Below are 13813 nucleotides of genomic sequence, written 5' to 3'. Positions count from 1 at the left end.
TATATATTTTGCAACCCTATTCACCAAAACTCTTAACACAAAGATGTTCCCTCAACCTCTGGCCTACATATGGTCATAAAACATGTTTAACTATTTATTAACCAACATAAATGGCCTGTCTGATACATAACATTTTAATTAGACGTGCTACTGCCAACCTTTTTAGTCCCAGAGAGAATCCTCTCTACCGGCCCATTAAGGACAGGGATCATGCAGGCCCACCTGGCCAGTTTGGCCCACCTGGGATACATTTCTGTGAAATCACTTACTTTGCAGGTCTATTCAGCCTATTTTTAATACATATGGGGAAATGATGTTTCACCAGACATTATGACCGGAGAGATTTACATTTGCCAGACTTTGGTACATATTTTTCCAATAAGAGTCTGGTATATAGCCACCAACAGAAACACACATCTGGATTATCGTGAATTTTTTACTAAAAGGTTTTTTGTATTTCTCCAATCTAAGTGATTTTAAGAATAGCAAGTTAAGGTTATTAAAAAAATAAAAAATGTTCCCGTTATCTATTCTACCATACAAACAGCTCTGGGAAAAATTAAGAGACCACTCATCAGTTTTAAAAAAAAATCTCAATCTCTACATCACAGCCATTCCAATGTCTGTTGAATTCCAACACAGAGAAACGTTGTCAGTAGTTTATAGAATAAAATAAAATAAAAGAAGCATTCCGTGAGGAGAAGCTATGTAAACGACTAACTGACACGTGGCGCACAAGGTCCCAGCACTTAATCTTAATACATATTGTAAGCCATTGTTATACTGCTTTTTGTTGAACATAAGAAACTATAAAAAGTCTAATGACATGACTACATGGGTTTGTTTTCCTCTTGTCCTCCATAAAAAAAGAAAATCACTATCCAATTACATTATATACATTATTATGCAGCACATTGATTTGTTCAGCCCCCCAATGCTTTCTCTCATAAATAATATGGAAGCAGGTGGGCAGCCCAATGGACTCAGGTCTGAGACCACCACAAGTAGAATTGAATTCTGTGAGAAACATTTACTGCCCATTTGTAGCAATATCTAAGTTATTTTGTAAAAACGATTTAGAATGTTGATTCTTACATGAATTGATTTTTCCAGCACCCCTGATAGAGATAGTGTCCTTACGGCCCGTCCACACAGCGGCGTGCGTTGACGCTTCACCATTCACTTTGAATAGGGTGACGTCACTTTTCGCCGAACTGCATTTTGGGAAGCGACGCGGAGCGTTGCTCGCTGCAAAAGTTGAGCAATGTTCAACTTTTGAAGCCTCGGCAGAAGCGTCAGCCAATCGAATCATATGCCAGTACAAGCTCTAGCCAATCAAACCGCTGCTTGTGTGTCAGGGGCGGGAGATTCATGTGATTGGTTGTTGGTCGAGTTTCATACACGCCCGCCGGTAAGCTTCAATGCACACCGCTGTGTGGACGGGCCGTTACGTCCCCACGGCAGTGTCGCGTTGAAGCTTGCCGGTGGGCGTGTCTGGCGTGCGACCAACAACCAATCACATTAATATATGAGGTTTGGTGTCAGGGGCCTTCATAGGGACGTCACGGAAAAATATATTTTTTAGTAACTTATCAAATCAAAGACAACATTTAGAATGTGACACACGTATGACTACATACTCGTTTCAAAACAGTACTGAAGTTATCGTAAGTATTAATCTGTTAAAATTAGGGCTGTCAAGTTAACGCGTTAATAACGCAATTTTTTTTTAACGCCACTACTTATTTTAACGTGCGATTAACGCATGTGTATTTGTCCTCGGCCCGCCCCGTAGTTTCAGAGCCCAAAGGCTTGACGTTGTTGTTGTTGTTAGTTGGATGGTGGGAGATTCTAGTGAGAGATATGGATACAAAAAAAGGTGTTTTAAACAGCAAGCCAAGCACCCAGCTGATGCCGACAGCCCCGCTCCTGCCGCTCGCTTGCGGCAGACCACGCTTGAAAGTTTGCCGGGGAGACGCCTGGACAACAACAGCGATAGCTAAATGGGTGGCTACAGCTTAACATTGTGGAGGACGAGGGGCTGCGTTAGATAATTCGGATCGCATCCAACGTGTCGACTGCACATCACAGCGCATTATTTTGACCCACAGTGGGAACTTCAGTCTCATGCTTTGACTGTTATGAAGACAGAGGAGCGGCATTTCGCCGACAACTGTAAACAGGCTTGTCTGTTTGAGCAACTGGCTCAGTGCAAAGAAGTACACAGGGTTGGGAGAGAGTGTAAGAGAGAGAGAGAGAGGTTCCAGGTTGTTGTATTGAAAATATTCAGGAGAATATTTGTCATTGTTCCAATGATAATAAACAAACATTTGCATAAAGCATATTTGTCTTGAAAAAAAAACTTGAAAAATATTCCTCTAAGGTACATTTAGAACAGATAACACATTTGCGATTAATCGCGATTCAATATTTGAATCGACTGACAGCCCTAGTTAAAATCTGAAAGGAAATAAAAACTAATAAATTCAGTGTTGTATGCATTCAGTACTAGTACATTGTAAACAACACTCATCGGTGGTAAAACCAGCAGGTACAGCAAGTCAACGTCAGCTGTTAGCAGCAGTATGTTGAAGCACATGGGATTCATTGTTCTGTTTACACTATATTCATACAACCGATAGTGTGTATATGATTACCTTTTGGCATATAACATTTCCCATCAACTTAATCTAGCCTCTTAATTTTGCTCTCAAATTGCACCAGATTGGCACATTCAAATCAAACACATTTTGAACAAACAACCCTCATAGCCATACACTGCTGGTTATGATCACCATTTGCATAGGCAGAGTGCTCACACATTAATAATAAAATACAGATTTACATTTTTGATGCAAAAAGTAATGCTGTAAATTCAACAGCATAGAAGGCTGTGCTGTTCTCAGTCCATGTGTCTGGATCTTCTGTTGCACAGTCTCATACTAATATCAATAATTCCAGACAGCAGCATTTCCGTTCAAAGGTCATCCTCTTGAGAACTGGCCAAAGGTTAGGCAGTGATTAAACACAACTAGATTTAGTGTAGCAGTAGGCTTATTTTTCCAGGGAACTGATTCATGCTTAGAACTCCAAATAGGTGGAAAGAGTGGCGTTTCTTTTATCTGAAAGATTTACTCAAAACTCAGACAATTCATGAACCAGAGACATGTCAAATATTGTGTAATCTGAGCAGGAACAGTATTCAAGGGACCATAGTGTGTTTTCTTTACAGAAGGTATATAGCATTACCAGTTTCCCATAGACCGTCAAGTAACCTAATTTTCCCAACCAACCCCACAAAAACCAAATCTGGAGAGGTGCAGGAATGAGTCCTTAACCCGGAAACTAATTAGCATTTTAGCACTTCTCTCTTCTCAAAGTCAGTTTTTCTTTTTCTTCATAAAAATAGTATCTAGTTTAAGTGTCTTGAGAACAGCGGTTGCTAACAAGTGACTAAATGAGACCAATAAATGTCTTCACCCCGGCACGAGTCCGCCTTAAGCTTAGAGGTGGTGACATGAAGTAATGTGTTTATATAATTATGTTAGCTTGTTAGCTTTTGGCTATTATTTTTATAGCAATTGACTTTCAACTATCATAACATGAGTGGTACTATTTGGAGATTATCCTGCACAACAAAACATGGAGGTATCATAAACGTGTGTTTGCCATAAATCTTATTTTCTGCAATAATCCAAATTCCAATGAAAGAAATCCCATTGGCCTTTGTAGAGGGAGCCCTAGCAATGCTAACTTCCTGCACCACTTTATTACAAGCTTATTAAAAGAACACACAAGGAGACAATGGTCACACGTGAGAAGCTGAAACCAGCCCAATGTTGACTTGAACTTTAGGATGATAATCAATTGTTTTGTTTTTTGCCATTTACCAATTAATTAATGAAAACAACAGCACAATGTTCACAGGGTATTAGATCTTTTTGCTAATTTAAGCAATTAGGCAGTTGAAATTCTGCCATGCTAAGTGGCCAATCACGTATAGCTTTCATTACACAAATCATTACTAACCATTATGAGCACAATGCAACGAAGAGGGAGAGTATACGAGACACTTTACTGGACCAGTTGGGATGATTCATGGCGCAGGCAGAGATGACCAAACAACAGGAATATTAAAAAGGGTGTCGGGCTTCATTCCACTTGCAGGCTAACTTACGGTGACAGAGGCTGCTGACCCAGGCACAGGCACTGACAGTCAGGAGGTGGGGGGGGCTCTGCATCCCAGGACAGCTACACAGGACTAATGAACACAGACCAGTTAAGGAAGTATGCACTGCACTGCATTCATCAACCCATATTAAAGTAGTGAGGGGTGTGAGGGGGAAGGCAGTGATACATTCTAACAAAAACAGTTTCAGTGCACAGTGAAGGGTGAACATTTTCATATCGAACACTAAAGTGTTGAAATAAGCAAATACAGAACAGAAGATATACATGTAAATATTGTAGCTAGGGGTGTAACGGTTCACAGAAGTCACGGTTCGGTTCATACCTCGGTTTGGGGGTCACGGTTCGGTACGGGTTCGGTACAACAAGGAAAAGAAAAAGAAAAGTCCCAAATGCATAATTTTGTTTGCTGTTATTTATTTTTAACAGTAGTGCAAGTTTTGCTATGAAAATAAGGAACTCTAACATTTGGAATCATTAACTGTATTACACAGTTAAAAACAAACCACAAACAGTACCACACACACTCAGATGGCCATATTATTTATATTGGCTGATGTCAAACAAAAAGGTTCAATAAGCTGTACAACTAAAAAGAATGTCTTGAAAATATTAAAATAAATAATAAGAAAGTGTTTCAATCACAATCAATAAAAGGCAATACAGAACTGTATAACATCTCCTGATGTCAAAATATAAAATAAATACAATGATAAATATAAAACAAAATAAAATCTGTACCTTTAGGAGCAATGTCTAACATGTGTAATTAACTTGTGAGTGTGTGAGGCCATTTGCCTAAATAAAGGTCAAGCTCAAGCTTTACTCTATGTTCAAGTTTTTCTTCAAAAAGATGAGTTTGTCTACGTTGTCAGTAGTGAGGGCAGATCTGTTGGCGGTAACTATGTCACCTGCCGTCGAGAAAACCCTCTCGCTGGGGACTGAGACTGACTCGGATGTGATTGAGCATGTTTGACGTGTTACCACTAGCATACCGCACCGCTGTCGAACAACGCCGACACACCGTCCTCGGCCATCATTGTTGTAGTCCACAGGGAACCCGAAATGTTCCCACACACCTGATTTAAAAGAAGCAGGTGGGTCTTCTAGCTCCTGTGTGTTGTGTGAACTCGCCATAGCTACTAACTGTTCTTCTTCATGTATTGTGTTCGTTTTGTTGTGTTTTGTTCTTCATTTGTTATTTACGGGCGGCTGGCTTTTAGGCGCAATACCGCCCCCTGGATTATATATAGTGTAATACTGCCCTGAGTGACAGACTTTTTTCCCACTCGTAAAAAAAAAAGGCGTATTTGCCGCGTGACTGCATGTGCCGAACCGTGACACCCCTAAGCTTCAGGGAAAGTTAAACACATTTAGATGTTAACTAAAGACACACACACACACACACACACACACACACACACACACACACACACACACACACACACACACACACACACACACACACACACACACACACACACACACACACACACACACACACACACACACACACACACACACACACACACACACACACACACACACACACACACACACACACACACACACACACACACACACACGACTGAGGCCTCTGTAAGGAACCCGGTAGTCAATAGGCCTGAACTTGTTGGCATAGCTGCAACACTGGCTGTGTTGCCCATGGCAGTGTGTGCTCGTGAGCATGAGCATGCCCGTGCGTGTAGTGGTGTTGATCATAAAAGTAGCGAGTCCCTGGACCAAAGGTGGACATTTGTGTGGGTCACCAAAATAATCTCGGTTCCAACTAAGGACTCAATCGAAAAAAAAAAAGTGCACAGCATTCCACTAATTAAATAAAAATCACAAATCTGAAGGGATTTAGTCTCTCCTGTGATGATTGACCATGAACAGAGCAACTCGTCTGATAGACGCACAGAAGGTGAGAAAAAGGTTTATTTTGTTCCTCTTGGATTTGAATGTGTCAGAAACACAGGACGTGTACCTAGCAACATCAGTGTGAGACTGATGAAGAGAGAAATGAGCTCTGACCTTTCTCTGATGTTTGTGTTGATGATAATATTAACATGATTCATCAGTTGGCACTAGCGCTTATGTGTGCTTATATATTATCAACTCAAAGTGAAGTAGATTTGGAAGGTTGCTCCAAAAGACTGCGCCGTCTAGCTCCCGCTGTATTTTTTCATCCGCAACAAGATGGAGGAAAGTCTGTACCTCGTCCAACGACCACAGTGTGCTTTTCTTTGCTGCCATTTCTTTATGGATTTGTTGAAATGAAAAATACTTTTTTGAAATTAGAAATACTTGCTGACGGGAGCTCGTCTGTTTGAAAAATGTTGCTTGGAGACTGCGCAAGAATTGTGACGATTCTCTCTGACCAATCAGCGGTCGGCAGTGTTTTATGTCACGAGCCAAGCATATTTTGCAAGCCGAGCAAAAACCCTGTAGTGGAAATGCGCCATTAGCCGCGTTCACACCAAGTACTTTGCCGTACTTAGTGCCGGCACTTATTACCCCAGGGCACTAAGAACAGATCGCGTTCACACCGGAATAAGTTCCCTGAGGGAAGATTACGCAAATGAGCCGCTGACGCCACTTCGTCTGCTTTGGGTTTACTGGCAGGCCGCGAACCACTTCACGGTGTATACTGCCACCCGAAGTCCCCGGCCGGAAGTCCCCGGAGTTGGGGACTGGCTTCAGAAGAAGCTGCCGGCCAATCAGAACTGGGGCACTTTTTTCCCCCAGGAAAGTACCATCTCTCAGCAGGCACTAAACATGGGGGTAAAAGTTCCTGGCACTCAGTACTCTTTTTGGTGTGAACGCGACATAAGGGGTACTAAACGCGAAAAGTACGGCAGGGCTCGACAGTAACAATTGCCAGGTTGCCATTGGCAACCATTCAGAAAAAATTTCAACCACTTCTTGGCCTTTGGTTGCCATCAGTGGCAACCCGTTTTTAACATAAAGAAATCAGGACAGCAAACAGCAAAATGTGCATCCCAAAATAGATAAATGTTAATTATTTGTTGTATTAAGAGTGATATTGAATTATTGTTGACCAGTCGGAACCTGATACTTAAGTAGGGCTCAACGCTAACTTTTAAAAGTGGTTGCCAGGCTGGCAACCAGGCATCAGCTTTTGGTTTCCAAAACTGAAAATACGGTTGCCATTTTTAGTCACCTTATATTTTTAAATAATTAAGATACTATACAGTTATACATCAACTTAATAATGAACATGTGACACAAAAGAATGTTCAAATGCTTTACATTAAGTAATTAACACACTTATTTGAAACTTAAGTGGTAGTAAACTTGTCCACCCTCAATTGCTGGTATACAAAATACCAGTAGTGCAGCTGCTGTCATGTTCTTCACAGATCCCTCAAAAATGAATTGAGCAAGTCACTAGTTTCTTAGTCATCCGTTGTCTTCCTTTCAAATCTGGGTTTCCTTGACCTTTGTGCTGACCCCCACCATAGATCCACTGGCCCTTCAGCATTGATTGTGGTTCTGTCATTGGCCAGACTAATACTTTCTAATGTTAAATAAATGAAAACCATTCACAGTTAAGAATATATATTAATTAGTAATGCTGTAAATTATCTTTTAATATGTCTAACTATATTTAAAATGTGTTACCTTTTTATAGAAGTGATTATATTTGTATGCCAATATTTTCCTATGGTAAAGTTTCGTTAAGCACTTTTATTTTGGTAGTAATACGATCGGGACTCTTATTTTGAAGGAACTTTTACCGGAAGTGAATGGACAACGAAGCAGAATGTACATATATATATTTCGCCTCCCAAGACTTTACACATTTCCTCTTTGCTTTTCGTTCGGGTTTATCTTGCGCTTTATCAGTTGAATCACTTTGAACATTCGTTTGAGAAGTTGAGGTGTTGGCTGAACTTTTTACCCCACAGTCAAACAACTTAATTTGCCTCGCCATTTTTTGTAAAACAAACACACGGCGCACCGCGCATGCGAGTAAACGTGCATTGCTTTCTGGCTCCGTAATCACACCAATGCACGTGCAAGTATCAAGTTCCGACTGGTCACAACAATAATTAAATATCACTCTTAATACAACAAATAATTAGCATTTATCTATTTTGGGGTGCACATTTTGCCGTTTGCTGTTCTGATTTCTTTATGTTAAAAACTGTTTGCCACTGATGGCAACCAAAGGCCAAGAAGTGGTTGACATTTTTTTCTGAATGGTTGCCAATGGCAACCTGGCAACCGTTACTGTTGAGCCCTGTTAAGTTGCACGTGCATAAAGCGATGCATGTTTACTCGCGTGCTGGGTGTGCCGTGTGTTTGTTTTACATAAAATGGCGAAGCAAATTAAGTTGTTTGATTGTGGGGTAAAAAGTTCCGTAAACATCTCAAACGAATGTTCAAAGTGATTCAACTGATAAAGCGCAAGGTGAACCCGAACGAAAACAAAGAGGAAATGGGTAAAGTCTTGGGAGGCGAAATATATATGTACATTCTGCTTCGTTGTCCATTCACTTCCGGTAAAAGTTCCTTCAAAATAAGAGTCCCGATCGTATTACTACCAAAATAAAAGTGCAAAACGAAACTTTACCATAGACAAATATTGGCATACAATATAATCACATATAAAAAGGTAACACATTTTAAATATAGTTCGACATATTAAGGTAATTTACAGCATTAAACCAACCAACACTTCCTTTGACCACATCCACCTGATACTCTACATGCGTGTCCTTATTGGCAAATGTTCGGGATTCTTTACATCCAACATAACCAGATTTTTGAACAGCTGTTGCTGCTATTTTGGTGAATTTGTTCACTTATGAAAAAAGGGAAATATTTTAATGTCCTGCTCCAATGTTAGCGAACGTAATTAAATCTTCCCCTTAACTGTAATCATTAAATAATTTTGAATGATTAAAATAAAATGAGTTTCAACAAATCCTTACTTGAGAATTGTCTTCCTGCATGTCTTTGCCATATCTTTCCCATACGATTCTCAAGTATATCAGGGTGCCTTTCATGGAGTTGGAAGAGAATCTAATAGAACTACTAATCAACAGGCACACCATTCAGAGTGGTTCTGGAATGAGTCCTTAAACCCAGAGATTAGCTACCGTGATGTCGTTTTTTTTACAGCCGAACGTTAGCTTTTTATGTTTTGTTGATTGCATTTAGACTTCAAAGTATTTAAGTAATGTTCATCTGTGGAGGTTATCCTGCTGAACAAAACGTGTAAGTATCATAAACGTTTGTTTGCCACACAGCTTATTTTCTGCAATATTCCAAAATCAAATGTATTTATTGCAGAGTGAGCCCTTGCGATGCTAACTTCCGAATCCTGTTAGTATCGTCTCAAGCAGCTCACTGATCCAGTAATGACTGAGTGACCTGACAGTGAAGAATAGATAACTAGTTTAGCTTGTTCCAGAGGTAGATAAAATAGCTAAGTGTGTTAGGTCTAACTCTTAGTGTGTGTTTCGCTCCGCTCACCGGTCCGTCACAGCGGGTGGAGCTGCAGGATTTCTGCTTCACACACGTTGCATATCGCTATTTTATTGTCTTTTTCGGACACCTTAAAATAATGCCAGACCGGTGAAGCCATTTGGCGAGCTTGTTTTGCCGCGCACAGAGAAAAGGGTCATGTATTTTACGTCATGTGATCGGCTCTCGCGATCTGCATTTATAGAGAGCACCGATCGATCGGCAGAGAGTGAATATCGGCCGATATCGATGGCCGGCCGATCGGAGCATACTCATCAGTTATTTAGATATGACAAAAAAGTCAAAGAAGTTGAATTCAGAACATTCAGAAATGACTTGCTGCTACTGCCTTGAAAAACAACTTAATTAAAATAATACAAAACTATAGGTTACTTACGTAACCCCAGTTCTCAGAGTAACATGAAGTGAGATGTCTCACTATGGGATGCGCCTCAACGCGTATGCAAACAGAAGCATCAATCTCATTACGCCAATCCTGATTGGCTGGTGATCTTGACGTCAACGTCAGGGAATCCACCCACCCTTTAAGTAGATTGCGCTACGACGCAGCGTCATTCAAAATAAGCACCTCTTCTCGCTTCGCCTTAGCAAGAAGGGCCGTCTGGTGAGACATCTCACTTCATGTTACTCTGAGAACTGGGGTTACGTAAGTAACCTATAGTTCTCATTCTTAACACTCCGTTCGATGTCTCACTATGGGATATTGAAACTCCCGTATTGCTAGACATGCTTATCTCGAAAATCACCAAAAACAACCAGAACTTAACAGGTAGAACTCTGTCTCAACACGGGGCCCAGCACTGCGCGGGCCACACTTGGAGCAGAGACATCTAGCCTGTAAAAGCGGACAAAAGTGAGCGGCGAGGACCAGCTCGCTGCTGCACAAATGTCTTGGATGGAAACACCCTTGAACAAAGCCCAGGATGTAGCCAGTCCACAAGTAGAATGAGCACGCAGGCCCGTTGGTGCCTGCAAACCCTGACTCGTATAAGCCAGAGCAATCGCTTCCACAATCCAGTGGGAGAGCCGTTGCCTGGTAACGGGCTTGCCCTTCTGAGGATTCCCAGGATATAAAGAGTTGGTCATTACAACGAAACTCTTTTGACCTGTCCATATAGGTGCGTAAAGCACAAACTGGACACAGCAAATTTGGCCGCTGTTCCTCAGATGAACACAGTGGCGGAGGAAATGCCACAATGTCAATGGGGGTACATGAGCCAACCACCTTAGGTATAAAGGCAGGGTTGGGCTTCAGCAACACTCTCGTTTGCCCCGGGGCAAACTGAGTGCATGAAGGATGTACAGAAAGCGCATGAATGTCACTGACTCGCTTGGCAGATGCCAGAGCCAGTAACAGCACTGTCTTCAGTGACAGGAGTTTCATGTCAACTTCTTCCAGGGGTTCAAATGGAGGTCGAGTGAGCCCATCTAAAACCACTGCCAAGTCCCATAAGGGCACCAGTGACCTGGAAACATGGAGGAGCCTGCGAGACCCTTTCATAAAACGGCAAACCAAAGGATGTTGGCTAGCTGTCTTTCCCTCAAAGCCCACATGGCATGCAGCAATAGCAGCCAGGTACACTTTGATCGTAGAGAAAGCTCTGTGTTTATCAATTAAGTCCTGTAGAAATGATAGAATCACCCCGACAGGACATTGAAAAGAGATGTCCTTTTTTGAAGGCACCACTCCTCAAACACCCTCCACTTACAGTCATAGAGAGACCTGGTGGAGGAAGCTCTTGCACTCTGAATAGTGTTTATCCCCTTCTGAGGGAGCCCCACTGTATTCAGATTGTACCACTCACGGGCCAGGCCCATAGTGCCAAGCGCTCTGGGTGTGGGTGAAAGATCCTCCCACCCCCCGGGGACAGTATGTCCCTGCGTAGTGGGAGCTGCCAGCAGCTGATATATCTCCGCCAGCCAGTACATTGCAGGCCAGTGCGGAGCTATCAGGATAAGTGTGTGGCGTTGTTCTCTCACTCTGGCCAGAGTTGGTGGTATCAGAGCCAGGGGTGGGAACGCGTACAGAAGGACCGGAGGCCAAACGTGCGCACGCGTCCACGCCTAACGGTGCGTTTAAATCGCACATTGAAAAGAACAGCTGACATTGAAAAGAACAGCTGACATTGAGCATTTTCTTTTGATGCGAACAGATCTACCGCGGCTCGGCCGTAACGCACCCACAGCTGACTCACAATTATTGGATGTAGAGTCCAGTCTGCATATAGTGGTGCACCTCTGGACAGCAGATCTGCCCCGAGGTTCATCACTCCTGGTACGTGCGTCGCTCTCAGAGAGAGGAGATGTCCGCAGCTCCATAAGATCAGTTTGCGTGCCAGCATGCGAGAGAACGCAAACCCCCTTGGCGGTTTATATACGATATTGTGGTCGTGTTGTCTGTCCTCACGAGGACATGATGTCCTCGTCGAGCAGGTGTTTTACGAGGACATTCGTCTGCGTAATAGCCTCTTGCTCCGACTGTGCGAGAAGTAGCCAATCGTCCAGATAAGTTGCGAATACCCTGTTGTCTTAACGGGGCTATCGCGGCTTCCGTACACCGTACAAACACTCGCGGGCTGAGAGACAGACCGAAGGGAAGTACTCTGTATCGTACCAGACACCCAGAAAGGCAAACCTCAGACATTTCCTGTGTGGGTAATATACTGGGATGTGGAAATACGCATCTTTCAGGTCGACTGATGTGAACCAGTCATTTTGGCGCACGAGACGCAACAGAGATGTGTGAGTGAGCATTCTGAATTTGTATCTTTTGAGATATTTGTTCAGAGCTCTCAAATCTAGTATAGGCCGAATTCCTTTCCCTCCCCGTTTGGGAACGAGGAAATACTTGGAATAAAAGCCGCTCTGACTCTGTTCGGCGGGTATTATCAATATAGCCTTCTTTTCTAGTAGCGAGAAAATCTCTTGCTCCAGAATATGGGCCGACTCTCCCCGGGCCTGTGAATACAGAATGCCCGAGAAGTGAGGGGGGGTGACAGCGAATTGGAGCCTGTAGCCCCGTGTTACTGTCTTGAAAACCCAAGCAGATACTGTGAGCATCCTCCACTTTTCGCTTCTCAAAGCGAGCGGAGATGTCACAGCTCTGTCGTCTGCCCTCAGTGTCTTTATTTGTTGTGTTATGGGGCCCTCTAGTGTCTGAACACGGTGGTACCCCAGGTTGACAACCCCGGCCGACACTGCGCATGCGCGTGGCGGTGGTGCCTTCACAATCCCGTCTATTGTCCGCCTTTTGAGAGAGGCCGTAGCCGCTCTCAAAAGAGGGACAGACGACAGACTGTTTATTGTTTTTATTGTTTTTCTTTTCATTTTTATTGACTGCGCCCTTGGCTTCAAGCCTGGAAACAACAGTGGAAAATGATTTATTTTGAAACAACAATGATGACGTGTGTTTGTGTGACTTAAACAGGCAGCGGAACTTGCTGTCTTTGATGTTAAGTCCATTTCCCTGATGGCGCGAACTTGAGGATGACGTTCTGGCATCACTCGAGGCGGCAGGAAGATGGGGGCATGGTGGCACCCCGAAAACACATCCAACACTGGAACGTGCTCTGGAGCTGGGGAACAGGGAACTTCCAGCTCCTTCGTCGAGGAGAGGAGGCTGTCAGGCCGCCCGCTCCTTCTTCCTCGCCTGGTGGCTGAAAACCTGGGTCGGCTGCGCCTGAGCGGCAGCTGCCGGAACCGGAGATTTTCTTGGCCAGCTCCCCCTCGCCCCGTGCCTGGGGACCCGGGACGGGCTGTGGTCTCTGCTGCTTCGGTATCTTGAACCGGGCAGGACGCGAGGCAGCTTGAGTGAAGGCCTGCCACGGGACCATTGAATGTGGCGGCTAGACCCTTCGGGGGAGACAGAGCTGGAGAGCCTCGTCTCCCTTCCTTTTTGATTCGCATCGAAGCTAGAGCGGAGCCAAATATGCCCTCGGGAACAATAGGCATGTCCAGAACATCCTCTTTTTCCCGGTCTGGAAGGTTCGTCAGGTTGAGCCACAGTCTGGCTCTCTCCTGTACCACCATAATTCCCAGTGCTTTTCCCGTGGCTTGGACTGCACAGCGCTGCACACGGAGGCAAATGTCCGTGATCGCTGCGATCTCG

At 43.5% G+C, this 13813-nt stretch overlaps 1 protein-coding gene across 3 annotated transcripts in view; it reads right to left on the bottom strand.

Annotated features, from left to right (window-relative positions):
- Positions 1 to 13813, bottom strand: part of LOC117532867 (kelch-like protein 25) — a 56581-nt gene that overhangs the window by 38891 nt on the left and 3877 nt on the right. The window contains exon 2 of one of the 3 annotated variants that reach the window (XM_034196441.1): positions 4178 to 4261. The exons of the other annotated variants lie outside the window; for them this stretch is intronic. Coding sequence (XP_034052332.1) covers positions 4178 to 4241 — 64 coding nt within the window. The 5' untranslated portion in view covers positions 4242 to 4261. The remainder of the gene's footprint in view (positions 1 to 4177; positions 4262 to 13813) is intronic. 3 annotated transcript variants of the gene reach the window in all.

The sequence above is a fragment of the Gymnodraco acuticeps genome, unplaced genomic scaffold, assembly GCF_902827175.1.
Source record: "Gymnodraco acuticeps unplaced genomic scaffold, fGymAcu1.1, whole genome shotgun sequence".
In the NCBI taxonomy this organism is placed as follows: domain Eukaryota; kingdom Metazoa; phylum Chordata; class Actinopteri; order Perciformes; family Bathydraconidae; genus Gymnodraco; species Gymnodraco acuticeps.
This window is presented reverse-complemented; position numbering and strand designations above follow the sequence as displayed.